Source organism: Chiroxiphia lanceolata, chromosome 7, assembly GCF_009829145.1.
Source record: "Chiroxiphia lanceolata isolate bChiLan1 chromosome 7, bChiLan1.pri, whole genome shotgun sequence".
Lineage (NCBI taxonomy): Eukaryota > Metazoa > Chordata > Aves > Passeriformes > Pipridae > Chiroxiphia > Chiroxiphia lanceolata.
In genome coordinates, this window is record NC_045643.1 from 12,452,623 (window position 1) to 12,476,967 (window position 24,345).

At 40.2% G+C, this 24,345-nt stretch overlaps 1 protein-coding gene across 2 annotated transcripts in view; it reads left to right on the forward strand.

Moving 5' to 3' along the window:
* Positions 1 to 2,252: 2,252 nt before the first annotated feature.
* The window catches only part of FAM117B (family with sequence similarity 117 member B), a 28,988-nt gene continuing 6,895 nt past the window's right edge, over positions 2,253 to 24,345 (forward strand). The window contains exons 1-7 of one of the 2 annotated variants that reach the window (XM_032693615.1): positions 2,253 to 2,983; positions 10,249 to 10,400; positions 14,477 to 14,569; positions 14,996 to 15,109; positions 20,715 to 20,858; positions 21,863 to 22,088; positions 22,906 to 23,026. In XM_032693615.1, the coding sequence (XP_032549506.1) occupies positions 2,443 to 2,983; positions 10,249 to 10,400; positions 14,477 to 14,569; positions 14,996 to 15,109; positions 20,715 to 20,858; positions 21,863 to 22,088; positions 22,906 to 23,026 (1,391 nt within the window). In that variant the 5' untranslated portion in view covers positions 2,253 to 2,442. The remainder of the gene's footprint in view (positions 2,984 to 10,248; positions 10,401 to 14,476; positions 14,570 to 14,995; positions 15,110 to 20,714; positions 20,859 to 21,862; positions 22,089 to 22,905; positions 23,027 to 24,345) is intronic. The other variant, XM_032693617.1, reaches the window with a different exon arrangement.

Consider the following 24,345-nt stretch of genomic DNA (forward strand, 5'->3'; position numbering starts at 1 on the left):
TGACCTCGAGTCTCCCCTGGTGCTCTCTGTCAGAGGCTCCAGGTAGGGCTGTTCTCCCTGACTGCAGTATTTTGGTACTTGGTGGAGACATAGCTGTCATTTTGTTGATCACATCCTTTGGGATCTGACAACATCCATCTTGCCATTTAGTTCCTAAAAACTTCTTCTCCTGTGCAGGACCCTTGACCTTACTCTGTGTTATGGCAAAACTGGCTTTCAGAAAGATTCAGACTATTTTCTTCCCCTTCTCAAAAACTTCTTTTGCTATGTTGCCCCACAGATGAGTCACAGAAACTCCTGAAGGACAAAGCAGCAAATGGGTTCCATTTATTTCTCCAGGCATGCCAGGTGCTGGTTTTTTACCTTTGGAGAGCTGTGAAGTTCATGTTATCTTTATAATATATACATGGAGTCACTGAGGGAATTATGAGATCCCTTCACCTCCAATGACAGCAGTATGCAGCCTGTACTAACTATTCTTTGCCTCTCAGCCATTCCTGGTGAGGAGAGCACAGTCTCCCAGGTATTCCATTAATTAAGTGGGTTATCAGGGGTTTTGATGCTTTGCCACATTGCATCAGCCATGCTTGTGATGGATACAAGAAAAGGACTGCGAAGTGGCCCTATGTGTAATTTATAAGGCAACTTAAGTAAATTGCACAGTTGAATAAAGGGATACAATAGGACTGATGGTGATCTGCCAGGCTCCTGGTACCTTCCCTCGGCAGCCACTTTCAGGTGTAGCCCACAATAATTCTAAAGACTGGGCACAGCCTCTTGTAGCCAGTTCTGATTGACCCATCCAGCTCTACTTCAGGCCATATTACTAGTATTTACAGTACCTGTAAATAATGCATTTTAAAATAAATTTATTAATTCAGAATGTAAGATCTTACTTGTCAACAACCTCATCACTAGAAACACATCTGTCCTGTTCTCTTTCACCAATCTGATCTCTCATAAAAAGCTTTCAATTCTGACAAGAGCTTTAACCTTTGAGGCTTTAGGTAGGCCAATGTCCAGGCATCCTTGAGAAGGGCCTGTGCACATCATAGGCTTGCTTTTCAGGTTTGTTGAACTTGTCAGCACACGGATGGAGCTCCTCAAAGGGGAAGTGGGGCTTTTTAGGTGAAGTAGGCTTCAGTCAGAAACAGCAGAGAAGGGAAAGGGAAAAAAAAAGCCAAACCCAAGCACAACCAAGCTGAAGAACAGAGAACAATATGTAATTTGTTGTCACACCATTTGTATCATAGCAATGGTATTCAATTGCAACATGCAACTTGTAGAGCAATATTGAAAAGAATTTGGGTAAGTTCTGGTAGCTCAGAATAGGCATTGCAATAAAGACAGAAAAAAGATTTATTGATTCTTTCTCAAGGGTGCTAACGTGTGTTTACCTTGCATTTAAATAACCCAAACACATCACCTAGGGCTTGTTCCATGCATGTATTCACTGTCCTGATGTATAAATCGGGTTAAGAGGATGCCAGCAGTTCACAAGTATTTTCAAAAGATTGCAGTGAAGATGCAACTAATCTAACCTAATGGAAAAAGAGTAAACACAGCAATTAAGGGGAAAGGGGGTCAAGTCTGCCTGGATATTGCCCACGTCCCTGGTGCCATCATTGGTAACTGCGAGCGGGTGGCAAAGTGATTGGATAAACCGCTGCGGAGCCCCGTCCTCTCCTGAAGTGCACCTAGGGCTAGGGATAATGGAGCAGAATTGGAATAATGGTCCCTTGGAACGGGACCGAGGCACGGGTGAGCCGCAGCCACCACCCCTGCCGGCGTCCAGCATTCCACGTGTCCGCGGGCACCCCGGCGGGACGCGGGGAGCCGAGCGGCGGTCGCGGGGACCCTCGGGCACGTCCTTGCCCCCCGGGGGCGGGATGAGGGTCTAGCCTGGCGCGGGGGCGGTGGGGTCGGGGCGGGCCCTGCCCAGGCTGTTCCCGCGGGGTCCCGGGCTGTTCCCGGGCTGTTCCCGGGCTGTTCCCCGGGTCCCCCCGCGGCACGTGCCGGGGACAGCTCGCGGCCGCGCCGCCGCCCGCGTGCAGCTCACTGCGCGCGGCCCCCCCGCACTGCCCCCCCCCCCCCCCCCCCCGCGCGGGCCCGGCCACTCAGGCGCGCGCCCCGCAGCCAATGGGCGCGCCGTAGCTGCGCGAGCCGAGCGGCGCCGCGCCCAATGGGAGGGCGCGGTGGGCGGGGCGCGCGGCCGGGGCACTATTGTTGATGAGGCGCACGGAGGCTGCGGGCGCAGCGGCGCGGAGGGGACGGGACCCGCAACGCGACTGGGACGGGGCTGTGGCCGTCGCTGCTGCCGCCGCCGCTGCCGCCGCCTGAGGCGTTGGACCCCCGCGAGGAGCGGCCCGCGCCTCGCACCCTTCCGTTCCCTCCCTTCCCCACCTCAGGCCGCCTTCCGCGAGCCCCGGCTCCCGACGGACAATGTCCCACCAGCGCGTGAGGTGCGGCGGCTCCCCGACCCCCGCCACCACCCTGGCGGGGGCAGGCGGCGCGGCGGCGGCGGCGGGCGGCGGCGGAGCGGGAGCGAGCAGCCGCCTCCAGCCCATGCGGGCCACGGTGCCCTTCCAGCTCAAGCAGCAGCAGCAGCAGCAGCAACAACATGGCAGCCCCACGAGGAGCGGCGGCGGCCCGGGCGCGGGGCTCCCACGCGCGGCGCCCCCCGGCAGCGGCGGGCGCGGCGGCCCCGCCACGGCCCCGCCGGGGGGAGCGGGGGGCAGCGCCGCCGCCGCCTCCTCGCGGGGCAGCCCCACGCGTGGCCATGGCGGGGCGCGGGGCAGCCCCCCGCGGCACCACCACCTGCCGCCGCCGCCGCCGCCGCCGCCGCCGGGCTGCGGGCCCTCGCCGTGCTCATCGCCCGTGCCCCCGCTGCCGGAGGGCAGGGTCCGGCACCACCGGCGGCAGTCGCCGGAGCCGGGCAGGAGCTCCCCCGAGAGGAAGAGCCCCAGCTCCCCCGTTTGCAAAGGTGAGCGCCGGGGTCTCCGGGGCGGCGGCGAGGCACGTCCCGGGCGGCCGGGCCGGGTGCGGGGAGCGGGGCTGAGGCCGGCGGTGGCTCCGGGCGCGCCGTGCCCCGGGGCAGAGGCAGGGACGGGGCTGTGCCCGGGCTGGTGCCCGTCCTGCCCCTTCCCTGGCCGGCGGCAGCGCTTGCGGCCGTGTGTGCGTGGAAGGGCTCGTTGCTTTTGTTGCCGCTCTGTTCAGTCCTGGCTCTCAGAAGAGGGACAGAGAGCCAAGCGTGCCATGTGGGGGGTTGTGGCCGCTCCTCTTAAGTAGTGCGAGTGCTGCCGCAGGTTTGCAGATGAGAGGGGTTCGATGGTGTGGATGTGCTTCAGATACTTGGGCACAAGCTTAAGGTGCGTTTGGTTTTTGGTAGCTGTTGTGAAGCCTTCGCGTCTCCCCTCTCTGTGCACCTCGTGCCAGATGGTGTGAGTGGTTTTGATCCAAACAGTGTTCGCAAAGCTTGCGATTAGAGACCTAACTGGTGCTGTAGGCATGGCAGAGACGTAGGAAAAAAGTATTCAGTATCTCTCTTAGTAGTTACTTTCAGCATGAACCCTGCAGAAGGATGTGTGAGCTTGAGAGCGATGACAAGCTTGTGCTATAGCGAAGATAGAAAATACCGTGGGGATGGCATACATTTTGTAGCAAACTGCTTTTTAATGGTTTTGAATAATTAAATAATTCTTACTGGAAATGCTGGAATTCAAGCGATACGTGGCAGCTAGTTGAGGATAACAGAGGCTGACATATGTAAGCCCGTTTTCTTCTTGGGATAAAAGTTTACTCAAAAATGCATGAGTGAGGCTTTGTGTTCATGCCTTCAAATCTCGAAAAAAACCTGTTACTTTTGAGATACCAAAGCTCACAGCTACTCTTTTATCAATAAATTGCCTGTGCTAATCTACATAAGTTTAGTAATACGCAGTATACGCAGAAATTTAGGACCAACCCTCCTCCCTTCAACAGTCCTCCTTCTCTTAATATTCCTCCCCCTTTCTAAAATACTAACTGTAACCAGACTGCCGCGTTGGGTTTTTTCTTTTCTCCTATCCTGGCTCTTGGGCAATGATGCTGCCCAATTAGAAGTCATAACCAGCTGGTACAAGATGACTATGTACCTGTTTGTCTGCAGTGTAAGAGAGCCCTAATAAGGTCCTGAATTAGATTTTCCACTTTCCAGATAAGAGTAATGAGGGGTTTATTAAGGTTATATTCTGAGGCTTTGGATCGAGAAGTGTGTGTATTCTTCATTTGAGATTCTTGTTAATCAGTAATCTGAAAGACTTTATACACATCACAAAATCCTGTCTTCATCCTGTGAACTTTATAGAACTCTTGCCTTAGGTGCAGTCTCCTGGCCTGGAGAATGAGGAACAGGATGGCTAGCCTTGAGATCCAGGTTCAAACACTCTTAACAAAGGCATGCATCAGACCACTTATAATGGAAAAGTTTCACTTTTGGCCATTTTGTAGAAGCCTGCTGAAACCATGTTGGCTTCTTTACTGCAAATTAATTAGCACATAGAAGGAAACAAGTAATTTGATCTACCATGTTAAGGTAACTCCACTAGCTTGTTACAAGACTTGTGAAAACAGGAGAGTGGTGTCCATTTAATTGCTTCCACGTGTTTAAATTTCTGAGCAGTACTTGTATGGGCCCCAAATGCAAATTAAAACTGTTTAATATTGCTCAACGTTTGTCTTGTGTAGTCCAGTGCTTGATAGAGACCGAGTTAACTTAAATTTCTTCTTCGCGTGAATTGGAAAACTTAGCTGTAGCTGAGAACATGGAAGTGGAACTCTTTTTGCTAAGGAGGCAATGGTTGTGCAGCCACATGGGCCACTTGAGGGAATCAGTCAGAATCTGCTGCAGAATAACCTGGGGTTTTCTGTTTCTTGCTTTCCGTTGATGGTGGCTTTTGTTGATTCCTACAGCTGCAGCCATGTTTTTTTAGATTAAAATGAACCTTGAGGTTAGACAAATGATAGCTTCTTCTGAACTTAGATACTGGTTGTATCTAAATACAAGTTGTGGGCTTTAGACTTCATGTTTTACAGATTTTCTTTTCTGGGAAGCAGTTGAATAGTTTGAATGTAGTTTTCATGAACACTTGAGGACCCCAACTTGTGAATTTGCGAATGTTACTACTTTTGTTTCTTTTGTGGTTTTGGGTGTGGGTTTTGTTGGTTTGGGGTTTTTTGTCCCAGTTTTCTGACCTGAATTGCAACTTAATGCTTAACTGAATTTTCTGTTGATTATGGGATAATTACAAATAGAAGATTCTGTTGTACAGTTTCTAATTTTCCATGCTTTTCTTGCTACTTTCCTTCCTCACAAATATGACCAGGAGCCTAGGTCTTGCTACTACCCCATTTTTGTCTTTTACTTTCACTTTCTGTAGTCTCTAGTACTTAGTTCAAGGACTTCAGCTTTTAATTGCACATTAATGTGCTCTGTCCTTCCCATCACTGGTGTGGCCTCATTTCTACACTGCGATGTCTGTCCTACAATCTCCAGTTATGGTTCAGTTTTCACATATGCCTCTTTACCTCTCTGCAAACCATGCTGTTAGAGGTTGTTGTTGTGACCTACTAGTACACTGTTGCAAAGTGAGATAGCGAAATGTGTCTGCTCCCTATTTATTGTTGGTTTTGTCTTGGCTTATTTACTGAATGAAGATCTAATGGCATCTTATTATTTGTGTTCTTGTATAAAGCACATCATCTCAGAGGAGTTCAACTGCTCAACTCAGAAAACGGTTTAATGTACCAGGCTGTGTAAATAAGAAGGTCAAGACTGGAGCCATAGCAATTGTTTACTTTTAAGTGCCTTGAAGTAGTGAGAGATTTTTCTACTGGATGCTGAACTTTCTAGTATATTCCAGTGGACTGTATTGGACATTTAAACTCATTCTAAAATTGACCTCTAATTGTTTAGAGTAGTCTGTCGAAGCATGATGTTAAAGCATTCTTGTGTGAAAGGAAGTTATGAAAATATTTATAATAGTATATAAAGTCTGAAATAGGTCAGATGTGAACTCCTTGGTAGAGAGGAAGAAAAGGAACTCCATTACACTCTTAAATTTCACCATAGAATTTATTTATTTTAATAATTTGAGTGACACATTAATAGCTGCATACCTGTCAACCTTAATTATCAAGGTTTTGCAGCAGTTCTGAAAGTTCTGTAGGATAAGAGTATAGAAGGCTTTGTGTACCATTACATGCCTGCTTTGCTTACTTAAGCTGTTTTACAAATGGTAGGTTTAAAGAAAGTGAATTCATTTTTGCAGCATCATACTTGTAGGTTTCTTGTGGCCAACACTTCAGGTGACTTTATTGAGATTAAATGTGTTTTCATTCACTAGAGTTAAGTAACTTGAACATCTTGGGCTTTCTGAGGTTTGATTTTGTAAAACACCATTAATTCAGCCATTCTTCTACAGCGGGACAATTTTGAATTACTAGTGAATAGTTCTCTTACATTTATGTGAGGATAATAGCCAGGATTGTCTTCCAAAAGGAGTATACACAGTTGGGCTGTGTATCTGGTTTTAATGCTCTGAGTCTGTTAAGTTCTTTTAATGAAATGTGAAAAGTAGGTGAAGCCCCAGAGATCAGTTGTCTTTTTGGAAGAGACAGCTCTGCCAGCTGTGCCTGAGAGAGATCCCATGAATGTCCTTTCCAGGGAAAAACCCTGACCAAAAGAGAACAAAAAGGTCAGCTGTATGCCATGATGCCAGAGAAGCTAGATGAGTCTCACTCCTCCTCATTTCTTTGGATAGCCCACTTGTATAAAAAAAACTTCAAGTGGAACTCTGTCAGGGAATTCTGTGAGTTCAGTGCTGTCTTATGCTTTTCCAGTGTCCCTTTTCTGCTGCTTGTTTTCTCACAGTATCTGTTAGATGATGTTTCTTTGGAGTTTTTATTTTCCTTTCTCAAAAATTTAATTTCAAATGCGTAGAAGGAGGTCAACAGGATGGCAAGATCAATCTTGAAGTTACACTTCAGCAGTAATCATTATTTTGTCATTCTAGCAAGAGTTCTGAACTTTTCCTGGAAAACTGAAAGGTGAATTTTCAAAGCGTTTTATCTCTTCGGACTTGCTTATGTTTAAGGCCTTTCTCTTTTTTCCCTTCCTTTCTTTTATATATAGTAATTTTCCTTTGTGAAATAACTGGTTTCAAGGTCTGTGTTCTTACGCTGTAATTTCCTTTATCAATTGTAACTGGACTTGTATGCTGACACCTTGCCAAAATCAGTGCACTCTTTCCTACCTTTCAGTTAGTTGTTGGTAGGCATCTATATTGGTTAATTTTGCTCTTTAGTCACACTGTTAGACTGCCTTAGCTGACATTGCCTTCTGAGTTGCCTGACTTCACACTGGGATAGGTGTAATACCAGTTCACCTGTAGCAGCTGCAGCTGGTCAGGGGTACATAATGACTGGTGAAGACGTGGTGACTTGCTTGTTATCTGCCTGCATTATGGACTTCATTGGTCTGTATTGTGTGTGTTCTGCTTATGTTTTGTTCTATTACTTTGCTTTGTTTGAGACCAAATTGCAAAAATACTTTTGTTTCTAAGTAGATTTATACTAGTGGTTGATGGATAGAAGGGTTGATATTTATCACAAATACTGGTTTAAAGAGATAATCAGGCCAATTAAAACAGATCTAATATTTAAGAAGCGTCTATTTGATGAAACAGCTCCATTGTTTTTCATCAGCCACAGCTGTTGTAACTGTTATCTCTATGGAGGCAGATCTCTTGTTATGTAGGTCACATCAAGGGAAAATAGCAGCTGAACACTTGCTTCAAGTATTGCAGGGGAAAGTGCAATGAAAACATTGTATATGTTCCCATTGAAATGTTTTGAAACAGCAAGGAGAAATGTGTAGTAGACTTTGCCAATTTGTATTAAAACAGGTTATGAAGGTGGAAAAGTAAGTAAAAACATATCCAAACATCCTTCCCCATCTAAATATAAGTAATTTGAAAAACAGAGTTCCTCAAAAGAATTTTTATTTCAGAGGAAAAGAGAGTACTTATAGGCTTTGTGCCTTGAAACAAGTCCCTTGGACTTAAATAGTAAACAGGCTCCTCAGTTTTCATTCTCTCTGTTTGTTCAGCAAAATAGTCTTTCTGCTTTTTCTCTTTTTGTGGTGGAGAGAGTAATAGATTCTGCTTCTCCAGTTCTGAAGCTGTCTGCTGCAGTAGCTTTGCAGATGATGTGACTGACTACATACACTTCCTGATTTGTAATTTTTTTTTCACATCCTTTGTTTCCTCTTAGTAAAAAGAGAGAAGCTTCTTGAAGAGGAAGAATAACTCAGAAGAAAAACAGGGAGAGTACAGCAGCTAATTCTAAGACAAATAATGTGTTTGATATAACTTTGGAAGTGAGTGTAATTTTTAAGGAATGACACGTTGCATTAGCATGCCACACTGTCCCATAGTACAGACAAAAGGAATTGGTTTGAAATCTGCTACAAACAGACCCTTCAGTGTGAATGTGTTGGTAGTGGTAGTCAAGGAAATTCTTTGATACAGGGGTCTTAAGTGCAAACTCCAAAGCAGATTTGCTGCTGTACCCTGAGAGCAAATCTGCTGTGAGCTCAGTAGGAAGGTTTTATCATTGTTGGTACTAGTAGAAATAATAAAGCAGATGAGGTTTCCTGACTCCTTTGTGTGAATGTGGCTGATTATAGTGCTAATAATTTTTTCCTTGTAGTTGAATTGACATATTTCCCACGTTTTTAATATGTGCATTTCTAATGTGAAATTTGCATGAAGATATTTATTGTAGAATGTCACTAGACATAGATGCTGTCCACAGCACTGGAATCTATACCTACCAGGTTTTAGTAATATTTATCATATGTATTTTTAGTAGTTTGCAGCAGCTTAGAATTTGAATTCTGGACTTCTGATGTCAGTGATTTTATTTTCTGACTAGCAGTCAGACACTAATCAGGAACAATTTCTTTTGCCCAGAAATGAGTTTCTACATGATACAAATTGCTATGTTATTGATACTTTTAGTGCAGAATTCATCCTAAGGCACAGTCAGGGAGGACATATGACTGAGTTTTTCCAGTGCCCTTTTAAAGCTTCCATCTGGTCTCTGAATCATGCTTGCTGTGTTCTAACCATGTATTTTAGGCCTCTGTATTCATTATAGGTAAGATTAATGCACAGTTCTTTCAAGTGTAATTCTGTGGGGAGCAGATGAGTTGATAGTAAGCTTAGATCATTGCGATCTCAGAATTTGCATTTTACATTTCCAAATATGAGAGCATTTATGTATCTCTAAACCCTGGGTCTTTCCTGCTGCTCAGTCTCTTAAATTTAACAACCTCAATTACTGTTTTGAGGAACCTTTCTTCAGTGTTTATTCTTAATAGCTTGCAGTGTAGTCTTTTACTACCACTTTACTTAAGATATCATTGACAGATGGGATAGATACAAATTTTTATTTGTATTCTTCCTTCTCATGCTAATTTCTGTGTTTGTTATATTTAACCTTTTTTAGTAAGGATTCTCATTAGCATCTAATTTGTTCTGAAAAGGGATACCAATGTAAACACTAAGAATGAGGTGTTGCTGAAGATATAGCATCAGGCAAATCTGAATGCAGTTACCAAATAGCCTGTAAAGGGAGAAGATGACTCGATTAGCTTGTAAAAAGTAAATCATTACCTTATTGAAGTTGACTTCTGGATCTAAGGGTTGAACCATGTATCATATGCCATATATCATATACTGAGTGATTAATAAAACATGCCAGTTTATAGTGTTCCTTGAAGTAAAGTAGGCAAAGGGTAAAGGGCTAGTGGGATGAACTCTAAACTCGACATTAAATTGAGAATGTTCAACAGTTTTTTTCATTAACCTTTATGTATGAGAAAACTTAGCTATTTTTATTTCTTCTAGGCCTTCATCATTTAAGAATCCAATGACAGTTTTACCTTCAAGGGAGTGAATGGTTGTGTTTGAGTACTAAGGCAACATTTGTGGCATTAGGATGTTTTTAAGGAAACTGCACGAACAGATTTCATAGCCTTTTTAAACTGAATAGAGCCTGGCAAACCAAACTTTATTTCCATCTTAAAAGTATCTTATTATATACTTAATAACATCATGGTTCCAGTTTGATGTGATTTCTTGTAGACTATTAAAATGAGTAAGCTCTCTGTCTTGCTTTCTTTGTAATCAAGTGTTCTTGTTGTAGCAGACAAATCAAGACCACCTTCATCAAGCCCTTCCAGTATTGTTCGCCGGACTTCCTCACTGGACACACTTGCTGCTCCCTACCTTGCTGGACAGTGGCCTCGTGATAATCATGGACAAGCTGCTCCATGTATGAGAGACAAAGCCACACAGGTAGGACAGATTTTTGTCTTTGGAGAATTTAAATGTGAAGATGGGATTTAAATGTAAAAAAAATGTTTTCCCTTGAAAATATTCACTTTACTTTTCTTGCTCACTAGTTCTTATTCGCTTTCAAATTGCAGGAATCCTTTGCTACTGCGTATGTGACTTATTTAACTTCTCCTTCTGTGGATGCAGTCTGGCAGTAGATTTCTCTAACTTGTAGAGTGAAAGAAAGAGTCAAACATATCAGATTCTAAATCCCCTTGCTAGAATGTGGTTTCAACAACAGGTCTTCACTAATTCCAAAGAACATAAGCAAAATGCAGTTGGAAGAGGACGTGACAGCATGTGGGACATACTTGTGTTTGAAGCCGTGCTAGTTTTGGTAACAGTAACAAAAATGTGGCCTCGTAGGTTTCAGTGTTCTAAGGACACATGTAGGGTGTAGAGCAGAGGAAGTCTGTGGTGTTACTGTGTAGCCTTCTCCAGATCCTTTTGTGGTCCTTTTGTGAAAAGGACCACCTTTCAAAGAGCAGCCTGGTAGAGAACGAAAGTGCTTTCTAGGGGAATATGCCTGTGTGGATAAGGTGGACATAGGAGCTGATGAAGAAAGGACAGCCTAGGAACAAGTTTTCTGTGCAGGAAAATGAATTGGAAAGATGGTTAGAAGATGGGGTGAAAGAGGTAAGCAAACTGAAGTAAGAGGAGGAGGATGAAGGAAGGTGTGTGATATACAGGGAATGGCTGTTCATGCTTAGCTATTAAAAGGCACCATTAAAGGGCAGAACTAAACCTGTGTGGGTGTCTTAGAAATATATTTTCATATTTGATTTCTTAGGATAATACTTTTTTCAAAATAATTATATTTTTGTACTGCTGCCAAAGTATTTGCTGTGTTCAGTAGATCTCCTTCATCTTAGTTTCAATATAATCTGTGTCATGGCTGGGCTTTTGTAATCTCTGTATTTGCCATATATTGTAATTTTTGGTTTGCATTTTTCTTTTGTCATTTTCTTCCTATTTTGACCCATCCAACTGCTGTGGCAGTGGGACTTTGATATATAAGGGGAAATATATTTGAAAAGGTTAATGGGATGACTAAAAGGGCACTAGGTGTTTCTGCAGAATGAGTGCATTTAGTGGTGATTTATGGAAGTGTATTTCTGAGACAAGTAGAATGATCTGTTTGTACTTACTAATTTAAAATTTCTCAAACCAGTAGAAAATTTAGGGATATAGACATATATCTGTAAGCCCAAAGCTTTTGTTGATATGACAGTGATGAGATGCTATTGCTTTTAATCTTCTTGCCTGAGAGCAACCACTTGAGCTAAGGACAAGTTTAAAATGTGATTAACAATAGTTTCTGGAGATAATATAGGCTCTCCATTTATACTGTTCAGCTTTTCTGAAGATGTCATATTTGGGTGAAGTTTCACTTGTAAGATCTTCTGGTTCCAGTGTGTAATTTCAGATTTCACAAAATCTGACATGAAATGCATGTGTTCGGATTTCAGGAGTTTAGAGAACATGAATTGGATCTATGGAGATATAAAAGATTTTCAAGTTGAGTAAATAGGGCATCTTGATCCTGTGGAGTTATGGCATAGGGAGTGGAGTCGTTCAGGAAGCAGAGTGGGAAGAGATGGCAATTAGTGGCGCACTTCAGCTTGCAGGCCTTTCTGGAGATGCCCTTAGATCATGGCTGAGAACTGTGTAAGAGATCCCAGGTCACACAGAGACTGGGTATCAGGCTCCTCCTTCATTTTATGAAACCCGTCTATAAAACTAGACTGAATTATGTATATGAAGAATGTTTGTTGGATGATGCATGGCTAGAATTTGTACCAGTCCATATTCTTTTAAGTGCTTCTAAAACAGGTGTTGGTAATCTTGTGTCTTTTTTCATTTGAATTAAACCTGTTTGGCTTACAAGTTAAAATGAGACAGTTACTTGGTGGGTTTTTTTAAATTATTAAATAACAATTCATTTCGACTGCAAAGTTTTTGCCTCTTAAGACTTTTTTTCTTAAGTGTTCTAGTATCTGTAATAAACTTAGCCTTAAACTAATTTCTCTTTGTAATTCTAGAATGGGGGAAGGATGTTGTGAATGGTGCCAACTAATAAGCAAGTAGTAGTACATTAAGAACTTAGAGAAATATAAATCCCACTTTGCCTACTGGTTATCTCATCTGTGTTTCTTGATAATAATATTATAAACAAAATATGGAGAATAAGTAGGAGGAGAGTTGCTAAAATAGTACCACATTTCTGTCTTGATGTACAGGTTTCCTATAATTTAGTGTCTTATACCTACACCCACTCTGAAAAGATTTCCAACTATTTGTTTTGAGGATGAGCATCAAAGCAACTTCTAATGCTGTGAAATGAATCAGATATTAATTTATTAAATAAGTCTTGAATCTTGAGTCAAAGTCTGGAATACAAATTAAAGGCAAAGACTGATTAGAGTGTTAATTAGACTCCCGTAGGAAAGGGTAATGGTTGTGCTGAGTTGGAAAGCTAGAATTAGTGGCTAAAGCTTACTGTTCCAGGAACTAGAGGATAGGGTGAGACTCCTGATTGATGTTTGAGAATTGACTAGACAAAGGTTGGTACTTTGGTTGGGAATGGGGGTTATCAATTATTCTATTTTATGATGAAGATCAGTGAGGGCTTTTCTGGAAAAACAGATTGTAATGGATTCTGATTTTGCTATGAAATAGGAATTTCAAAGCAACCCCACTAACTTTATTATTCAGATTTGTCCTAGTTAGTTTTTGATTTGGAATGATGAAGATTAAAAACTACTGATAGTGGAGGTTTCATTTATATGAAACTTATATCTGTAACTGAAGCTGGTGGGATTGCAACCTATATATTTGGAGTTACAGCTCCATATCCTCTGCAAAATAGGGATTGGTACCATAAAGGACTTACGAGTTTCTGTGATCTGAGTGCAGATGGGGTAAGTAAGGTCAACTTGTGGCTTCTGCAGGCTGTTAGTCTCACATATAAGAACAACTACTGCACACTGTGAAGACTTTAAGGCAATCAAAGTTCCTCTCCATATGAGGAAGTGAGATATCAGTGACTCCTAAAAATGAGGTTAACTAGATCACCACTGTATGCTAAGAACTGCAACAGTTCTGGCAACAATGCATTTCAAGGAATTTACTGTCTCTTTGAGTGTGTAAGCTTCTTCCAGATATCCTTTCCCTTGCTTCATTAGGTATATTTCTTGTGGCTGCACAGAGGTTCCTGAGAGATTTTACTATCCATCTTCTTAGAGCCTTCACAGTTCACTGCTTTTGAAGACCTTTCTGGATGTGGTTAGGTGGAAATACAAACTGTCCATAAAGCATGCAGTATTATCACATATTATGCCTGTGCATTTCTTACCTTAAATATAATTTGTCTTAATGATACTTTGAATTTCTTAGAAGTCTTTCACCACAGTATATTTGCAAGTTTTTTTTATTAAACACTGATAGCTATACCAGTTTAGTATTGTCTGTGTTGCTTTCTGCATGGCCTGAGACAACTATGAACCTGGAGCCCTTTGAGACATTAATAAACTGATTTCCTGCTTTGCAGAAGTCCTAGTGGTGCTCATATGCCTTGTCTTTCTTTTTCTCATTCTTATGAGCAAGAACATGATTCTGAAGCTGTGCTGGTGCAAGCTTTCACAACATTTACACCAAGCTACCCTTGCTAGTGTGTCAGAAATAAAGTATACCATCTCTCCCCAGTTCAGAACTGTCATACGGGTTCTTCAGAACAGAATAGCAGCTTGTGGTACATTGGCTGTGAATACTGCCTTATGCTCAATAATTTGGAAGGAAAGCTACCACATTCCTGTATTAGAATAAGTCTGAAAGTTGTTGGGGTCTTTATTTATATGGTTTCACTCCACTTTTTCATAATTCACCTGTGAGAAAAGTTTCTAGTTGGTGACTGCTGTTCACTTTCAGTTCTGAATCTAGCAAATCCTAAATGTTCTCTTTTCTACTTTGTCTCAAAATATTCTGCCAGAAAGCAGCAATTTTCTTTTTTAATTAATCCTGTAATCTTCTTGCTACAGACAGAAAGTGCCTGGGCTGAAGAATATTTAGAAAAGAAGAGAAGCTCACACAAACGTTCATCATCATGGGGCAGCAATGAACAACTCAAGGAGGTCAGAAATGCCATTACTTGAGATACCTTTTGGATTAAATTTTTTAGTGGTATGCACTGATACTATGATTTTTCAGGAAGGCAGTATTTAATACAGTAATGCAAGTCTATTAAAAATTTTAATCTGAATGTTGGGAAAGAAAGTATTCAATGCAGGTGACATTCTTCATCAAAGGAGAAAATACGGCAGTGACCAAACTACTTTCAAAATTCATGTATTTCATGTTCTTTCATTAAATCTCCAGAGGTGCCTTCTGGGCTTCAGTTGAGTTGGTTACTAACAGATTAGATGTGCAAGATCTTGACTCTGATTTAGTGCTGGCAGTAATTATGAACATTATGGTAGTAAAGAATTTTAAGTGTGTGATGGAACAGATTCATGACACTATACAATACACTTGTTGAAATCTAATTTTTCCTTCGTTAGATTGCAAAATTGCGTCAACAACTGCAGAGAAGCAAACACAGCAGTCGGCACCACCGTGATAAGGAGAGACAGTCTCCATTTCATGGCAACCATGCTGCCATTAACCACAGTCAGGTAAGACTGGGTGCTTTTTGGCCATATTGGGTAGCTGATACTAATTTTAACTCCTTTCAAGGTTGTGATTTACCTCTAAGGGAACTTAGATATACCATGGACTGCTAAATGTGTTGTAGCTATAGGTGAATTCTATGAAATGAGTCTCTTTCTTTTGACTTCCTTGAGTGAATGGAGTTCCAGATTTTTTTGTTACTTGGATTAGCTGGCTTTGAACTCCCACTTTCAAATAATTTCAGGTAGTTAAATCCTTCCTTAAAGCAAGATTTTTAAAATGCATTTTGCAGGCTCCACAAAGGATGACAGATAAGTTTAAGCAAAAACCACAGATCATCTTTTTCATTACGCATTGCTGTAACAGTTATGGCTTTGCATGTAGAATATGGCATGGAGCAAACTGCTGGTAAAACTGTATACTCAAATAAAATGTGGCTTTTTTGAGCACATTTTGTGTCTTGACAAACACTTGTCTAATACTGTGATATTTAGAGAGCTTACCTGACAAAAGGCTATTAAATGGAATTATTTATTTGTTCATACACTTCATGACTTCATTCAGGCTTTGTAAGATTTTATTTCTTTTTCCTGTCATTTATTGTACCTTGAGACTTGGAAGTAGTAATCTCTTCAAAAGTTGCAGTGGTTAGGCTACCACATGTTCTGTGTGCAGTTTCAGTTTTATCTCAAAACTTTTAATAAGGTCAGGTTGACAGAGATGTAATATTTTTAGTTCAATTGATAACAAGCATAAAAAAAATACAGCCTTTCGGACACACAGATCCTTTTTCAAGTGTGTTTTGCTTGAGTAACTTTAAGAAAACCAATAGGAAAGTTTGGACATTTTTTCAGAAGAAAACTTTTTTCCTCTCCTTACTGATCTTGTGAATGTATATTTGATACACACAATTTTTTAACAGTTATGAAAAGAACAATAGCCTTGCAAGGCAATGTAGTTGAAACTATGAAACTGTCAGTGTTGTGAGTTGAGAAAGTACTTCATCTCTGAAGCTTCTCTGAAAATCTAATCATATTCCCAATTGCTCCTGATATGCCGTTAGCATTGTTCTAATAAATATCGTAATTTGACACCAGTTAATAAAAACTGTGTCATTTCTGTCTTCCATCCTTCTGGAATTAATTTAGGCCACAGAGGGAAGTTGTTGTGGCATCAGCATGTGTCCTGCTCTACAGATACTTATCCACTCTGATAAAGGATGAAATAAGAAATAGAAGGGAGAACCATGCATTCAGTCCTAAGCAGCCAAGTTATTTCCCAGATAAAAGTCAGGTGTCTGAGTGAATCTATTTGTCTTTCAAGACTGGAAATAAGAAAATGGAACAGCGTTTTGAATTTCTTCTACTCTGTTCTTCTAAACTTCTACTTTGTATAAAAAATCATTAACATCTTTTGTCTCAGACCCTAACTTCTTAGCCCTGCTGTAGGTCACTTAATTAGGAGTCACAAATTTTCAGGACTTAAGTGCCTCTTGAAATCAGTTTGAATTCTGTTCTATTAGAAGTATTTAGGATTTTTTTCGAATTATGTTTTTTGACATAACAATTTAGAAATTACTTCTTCAAACTCCTCAAATCTTGAGACAGAAACTATTTCCTCCTCTTTTGTGTGGCAGAAGAACAGATTGGATTTGAAACAGGCTGTGTTGTACAGATCCCTACATCTTGGTCTTCTTTACTGCAGCGTGGGTGCAGTGTAGTGTGCTGCTGATCATAGTGACTGCTGTAGCTCAAGTCAGAACAGTCCCAAACGATGAACAAAGGAAGACAAAAAAATGACCCAATACCTTTCTAGGGGTTTTTGAAAAAGTTTATGAAAATCAACATACAAAACATTCATAAACTGTTGGTTCAAAAAAGAAAAAAAAGCAGATCAACATACTTGATGCAGGTGTTTTATCCGCATTTATAGAACTTGAGGACATTTGAGGCATTTCAACCAAAAGGTACCCTGAGGAAATTTTGGTATAGGTTCTTTAGTACCTGGAGAATCTCATGCAGTCTGTCAGGTTTTCTTTTCATTCTACAGACCTGTGGGTTTCTGAATGCTAAGCTATTGTCACTATAGCATAGATAATCTTAGTGGGTTTTAATTTTCAAAATGAACAGTGATGCTGTTGCTCTGAAAAATAACCCACCTGCAAATTATGTACCTAACGTTTTTTTGGTCATAATTATTTTATTATTTTGCTTCTTGTGTGGATACATTTGCATTCTGCCAAATTTTAGAGTATGTGAAAAAAATATTGCACAATGGATAATTAGTTTTTGGGCTTGCAAAACAAACTATAAAATATAAACTGAGGCAAAGCAGCTTTTCCAGGATTGTGATAGAAAACAAAACATTGTTTTTCTTGGTAAATTCGTGCCTGCTGTGTTGAGCTACTTGCAAGGGAGGCAAGTTACAGAAGGACTCAAAAAGAGAGTAAGTGAAGGGTTTAGATTAATGGCATTCAGTGGCTGTTTTCTAAGTCAGAGTGAGAATCTGTAACTGTAGGCATCAAGGGCAAAGTTCTTAGATTTTCTCATTCCTCTTTTGGGAACCACTAAACTAGCATTTCTGGCAGCAGCTCAGTTCCTTCAGGATTTGTGGGAAGGACTGTGTGGAAACGAGCATTTAGTGATGAGAATACTTAGAAATTTTTATTTTTTTTTTTTTACATTCCTAGCTTGAAGGAAACTTGTGTTTGTTGACTCTAAAGAGTCATACAAAGATTTCTGAGCTCAAAGAGTTGGATTCCTGACAAGGTGAAAAAAAGTGTTAGGAAATTGCCTCAGTAGTTTCTTCACAGAGACTAAGTAAACATGTTTTCCAAATGTTTAACATTTGGAAAATGGCATATTCTTCTATTAAAATTAAAATAAGAAATTTCAGTGAATTTATATCCTTTTTTCTTCCCCACTAATAAAAACTTAAACTTTGCCAGAATTCTTGAATTTAACAAAAATTTTTACTGGGTCTTGCCAATTAAGCCTCTATTTAGTTGTACTTCTTTCTAATACGATTTTTGTTTGAGAAAAAAATCCACACAATCTCTATAGAATAAGCTAGTTAGCTGTTCCTGTCCATCTACTCAGAATCAGGCAATAGTTGGTGAGGACCTTGATCAAGTCTGATCTGTTGACTACATTTATTTGTAGAGCAATTGAATGGGGGGGTTTTTTGTGTGGTTTTTACATTATGCCAGAAATGTTCTATTCTGCCTCTCTTAGCAGGAAGAGGGGCTTGCAGAAAGGTCCTAGCCTCCTCAGGTGATCTGAAGTTGCTTCTGAGAACACTTAGAATTAATTGTGTGGTACTAAATCTGTAAACAGGAGTCAAACCACCATCATTTTTCTTTATTCTCAATGTTGGTGTAGTGGAGAAAGTAGTATTGAGGCCAGAGCCGAAGCTAGATGAAAGAATAAATGGGTTAGTTTTTCAAAAATAATCTTTTTTTTCCTCAGTGCACTTGACTGATGTTACATTGCTACTTGACACTATGAACCATCAAACCCCCTTCTTCCTTTCCATTTCCTGAGAAGCATGTGTCCTTAATGTCTTACCAATTGATTGATCCTAAGCAACCACTAATATCAAGACCAGCTGCATGCAGTTTGCAGTGTTTGGGGTTTGCTTTTTTTTGGTGTCACTCTTACCTTACAAAGGTAGAGCATTTCTTTTTTAGAGTGGAATTACCATGATCCATTCAGCCTTGAGAAGGTTTGATGTTAACATCTAAAGGCATCCAAAGACCTTGCATTCTGTTTAAAGTTTTGTTGGTTGTTGAAAAACTGGAAGATCTTGGAGCATTTTTCCTGAAATGCCTGTGAACAATTTAGATTGGTCATCACCCCTATTTCGTATCTCATGAGTTTATGCCATACCTGTAAGGACTCTTAACTGTCCTGCAGCAAAACTCCCTGACAGTATGTTATTATGTGAGTGCTGTAATTATTATCCTGTGTTTGCACCTTGCCTCATTGTGTGTGTTCACAAATGTGCAGGTGAGTAGCCCAAGGTTGGTAGTCAATTCCTGCATGTCAGGGCCCAGCTCCATGCAGTGCTCTGTGAAGGCAGTATTTCTAATAACAAGTTTCTTGTTTTGAGGCTGATTGTTCCACCCATGTCACAATACCTCCTTCCCTTCCCACCCTCTGGCACTCTGGGCTAGCAAATCATCCTCGCTCATGTACAGAATATTATTTTTCTTGGAAGTGAAACATACCATATTGAACTTTATTGAACTCTAACAGAGGAACTTGTGCTTTTCTACTTAGAATCATGCTACTATTTGAAGAGCTCAAAGAATTTTTGTGGTGGGCAATCATATTTAAAAGATGGAGAACTCACACGTTTTGGTAATGGTGGTTGAAATCTTAAAGCATACTTGCCTTCTGCTTTTTCACGATTCAGTTTGTCTTAAGAATGTGTATATTGAATAACTGGGTGCATAAACAGTTTTTAGTGCCTAAGCTTATGCTGATATACCTGTATTATAACTGAATATTGACCTGTGTTAGTTTACTGGATTGTTGATCCTAGGCCTTGCTTGGAATTAGCAGGGTTGTTTTCTCAGACTTTTTTGTGCTCTTTTCCTGTGGTTTTGGTTTTCTCTGTTTCTTCTTCAGGCAAGACTTTTGAAAGTCTTTACAAGTTCAGCTATTATGAGGGTGTTTAGTTTTTGTTGACAAACAGTGACAAGCATTTCCTGAATAGAAACTTTTGTGCTTGCTTGTGCAAGCCTTTTGAGTTGAACTAAATGTTTGCAGGAAGCATTCCATTATCTGTAGTACAGCCCTGCTTAAGGAGGGCAGAATATTCTCATATTCTGGTAGCGTGATTTTTTTAATGGGAGGGAGGATGCTAATGGAGAGACTGGAAAATATTGAGAGGTGTGCTGTACCAAAGGGGGTTTTGGGAAACTTCAGTATCATGTTTGCTGAGAATGGAGTTTTCATCCATGCTTTGAAACACTGGATTTTTAAATTGGTGATCTTCATTCTGAAGCAACTATGTATCAACACTTGGGTTTGGGATTTTATTCTCTCTGTGGAAGTCTTCTGAAGTTGTTTTGTCAACCTTTTGTTCTGGCTTAATATAGTTAATATGTTAGACTTAATTTCTAGCATAGTGAAATCTTGCATTTGTGCAATAATTTTCATGTGTCCTATCAGTGTATGTGGCCACAGACTTCCATTAAAATATAATTTTGATGAAGGTACAAATGGTAAATCTAATATGAACGTTGTGACTTTACGGTATAGCTCACTTCAGGAGAAATGTGAAAGTATTGTAAAAGCTTCAAAATTATTTACATTTAAATGTTTGCTTTACAAGTGAAAATTTAATGGTAATGTTAAGCTGGAGACAGACCATATTGAGGGAAATGTTGAGACTAGATTATATAGCTTTTCCTGCTATAAATCAGATTTTAAACAAAATTCAGGATGTCTGTCTTCATTTAAGGCATCCATTTTAACACAGTCGCTATAGTTTCAAGTACATCTGATGCCAAGGTGTAGATGTGTTCTGTTCCAAGGGTCACTTTTGAGTAGAAATAAATGTAGATTTATTTGCAAAACACTCTCATTGTCTCTGGTTCTTCAGGCTCCCATTCCAAAGAGTGCTCTCGTTCCTGTGATACCTATTACCAAATCAACAGGATCACGATTCCGGAACAGTGTAGAAGGACTGAATCAGGAGATTGAGATAATAATTAAGGAGACGGGAGACAAGGAGGAACAGCTTGTTGTATGTATCTGCCACCATGATTACTCTGTATAATTATTTTGGTTTTGCTTTGAGGTTTATAAGTCATAAGCTTTATTTTGCACAGTTCTCGAATTAAATTTGTCTGGAATTAATTTTATTTATATATATTCTTTTTTTAAATAAGGTTAGTTGAAAAGTCTCTCGGAAAGCAAAAGGAAGCAAAGTGTTAAAGCTTGAATTCTGAACCTTTTCCTCTTAATAAGTGATCTCAGTAAAACAGGGGGAAAGACAAAAAGTCTGTTTTAAGAGTTTTTGTAGTAACTTTTTTGCCCATGCTGAACTGTTCCCATCTCATTTGAAGCATAACTTGCCCATTTTTAATGTTAATATTATTTTAATGATTTTTAGAGGTAAATTTAGTAATAAAGTATCAGAAATACAGACCATGAAGATGATTAAGGGACTGAAGCATTTTTCATGTGAGGAGAGGCTGAGAGAGCTGGAAGTTCAGCTTTGAAATGAGAAAGCTCAGGGGGATCTTATCAACATGCATAAATATCTGATGTGCAGGAATGAAGAGAGGGAGCTGGTCTCTTCTCAGTAGAGCCCAGTGACAGGGCAAGGGGCAGTGGGCATAAATTAAAAAACGTTAGATTTTTTTTTTTTTTTAATGTGTGTGGGTGTGCAAAACTGGAGTAGGTTGCCCAGAGAACTTGTGGAATTGCTATCTGTGGAGATAGTCGAAACTTGACAGGACGGAGTCCTGGACAAACTGTTCTGACTAACTCTGCTTGAACAGAGATGTTGAACTAGATAATCTCAAGAGGTCCCTTCCAGCCTCAGCAGTTCTGTGATGATGTGAAATGTTAAACTGTTGTCCTTAGTTTCTGAACCTGACTTATTTTCTGTTGGAGTTGTGTGTAATGAATTTTTTTTTTCCACAAATGGTTTTACGAAACCGGAAAAAACCCCTCACTGTTGCTGGATTTAAAGAATGGGTAACCAGATAAGAGCAGCCATCTGATACCTTTCACTTTTAACAGCCTCAAGATATTCCAGATGGGCACCGTGCACCACCCCCGGTGGTTCAGCGCAGCAGCAGCACTCGGAGCATTGATACCCAAACGCCCGGGGGAGCAGACAAGGGCAGTAACAACAGCAGCCGCTCCCAGTCAGTATCTCCAACCTCCTTCCTTACCATCTGTAATGAAAGCAGTGAAGAAAGTCCCTGTTCTACAGATGATCTTCTTGGTGACTCCAGAGATAAAGGTACTGTGTAACTTTAAAAGTTCAACAGTGCTGAACTGCAATTTGTTAAACTGTAAAAGAGGGAATTTGTTCCCTATGTCCATGGAGAGAAATGATAGAACGTGTTTTTCTTTGTAAGTGATGTGTTTTTTCCAAATTGCTCCAAATACTGTGTGCACACATATTAATTGGAGCTGCATAGATGTGACTGGGGAATGTGCTTCCCAAACAAATTTTTGTTTTTTAAATAATAGGTTCTTCAAGTATTTTAAGCAAGTTAAAGAAGCAAGAGTGTACAGTAACAGGTGGAACAGCACCTGTCAGGTATTTGCTTGTCAGGTATTTCTTTTTATGATCTTAGACAAAGTGGGCAACGTTCCAGCATTTCTTACATGTACATATAAAAGTTTAACTGTTTGGACTTTGTAAATTATTCTCTATATCTGAAATCTTCTGAGATATAGTAGGAAAATTTTATAATTCAACATAAACCTCTTCTGTTTTTTAAGGAATATGACTTCTGCCTATTTCTCTTGGGGTAGATGGTTATGGCACAGAACCATAGATTCGGGTTTGCAGTTACAAATTGAAAATATCCAGGAATGATCAGAGATTGCAGAGGAGCCTGAAAATGTTATATGGAGAAATAGAAAGGAGGAAAGGGATTGAGATAAGAAATCTTATTTGCAAATGAAGACTTGAAGGCAAATGAAAATGTTTCTTAATTTTGTAACATTGGTAATGAAGTGGCTTTAAATTTGGGGAGCATTTAAAGACAGCTCTTGTGGATTTTTTATAGTGTGACACATTTAAGTAATCAGAAACTCTGTTCCTGCAGAGAATGGGAATAATTCTCCTTTGCCAAAATACGCTACCTCACCAAAACCCAACAACAGCTACATGTTCAAGCGTGAACCTCCTGAGGGCTGTGAAAAGGTGAAAGTCTTTGAGGAAAACTTGTAAGTTGATCTTTGCTACATAAGAAATAACATCTAACAATCAGAGTTAATTATTGCTTTATTGATTTTGTGTCAGATCAAAGTTATTAATCCAGTTGCTAAAACCATGATAACAGCCTGATCTCTGTTCTGTGTGACTATATATTGGCATATGTAGGTATGTATTTTACTGCTGGAATTTTGTGTTAAAATCTTGAGAAACTCTTTATAAAAACCGCAGCTCAAGAGGACTGTCTCTTACCTGGCAGATAGGGGGAGAGGAACTCCAATAATCAGCTAGAGAGAGATGTACTAATAAGCTGTAATGCAGGTGCATCAGCTAATATATGTCACAGCTTGACAGGCACATCCAGTAATCTAGACTCTGAAGACCATATTCTTTTCATCTAAATCAGTGTAGTTGTGAAACTTTTGGTAACAGGAGTGAATTCTACCTTGAATATTTGATGGTTAGGTTATTCTGAAAAAAGCCAACTTTTATCATTTGGTAGTATTCTGGGGGTTACGTTTTATTATTTTCAGAGGAGTTTTTGTTCTCTCATGTCACTTGCATGCGAGAATCTTAACCTATAGTTAAAAATTTCATTTTGTCACACAAGTATAGATTCTCTATAATTCTCTTATGTCTATGTTATCTCAAGAATGCCGTCTAACATGTGTTAAAGTAAAAAAACCCTTGAACTTGCCTGATCTCTGCAAATGGATTTTGAGAGGTTTCTACGGCCTCTCCCATAGCAATGTGGGAAGGGTTACAGTAACTTAAGTTACTGTCTCTATTTTAAAGTGTGTAAGCTTTGTTGCCAGCAGATTAGATAGCATTCACTTGTTTCAGGAACATAATCTATTGTGGTTTAACTTGCATTAGCATTTCTTTTCAGAAGTCCTTGCTGTGTAGCTGTAGGACTGTTCTGCTGTAGAGGGAAACGGGTTTATACAGCTTCTACAGCAGCTTTTACCTGGCTGTCACAGTTCTTAGACACTGCAGTCTGATGAAAAAATCTTTTCACATCTGTTGTTGTATTCCATGTGTACCTGGAATACACGAGTGTAACTATTTAAAGCTCAACCTTTGTTTAACATAATTTCTGTTTGAAAATCCTATAGAGGATTTTCATTTGGGAAAAAAATATAAGTGGAGTTGAATTTTCTGGACACTTGGGAGAATTGGCTAACATGGAAATGTACCCTATTTCATGAACAGACTCTACTCTTAAAAGTAATTGTCTCTTACTTACTAGAGTATACTGGAAGTTGGTTTGGCCTGGTATAACAAAGACAGAAGTACATAAGGCTGTCTTAGAAACACATGGAAGGGAGGG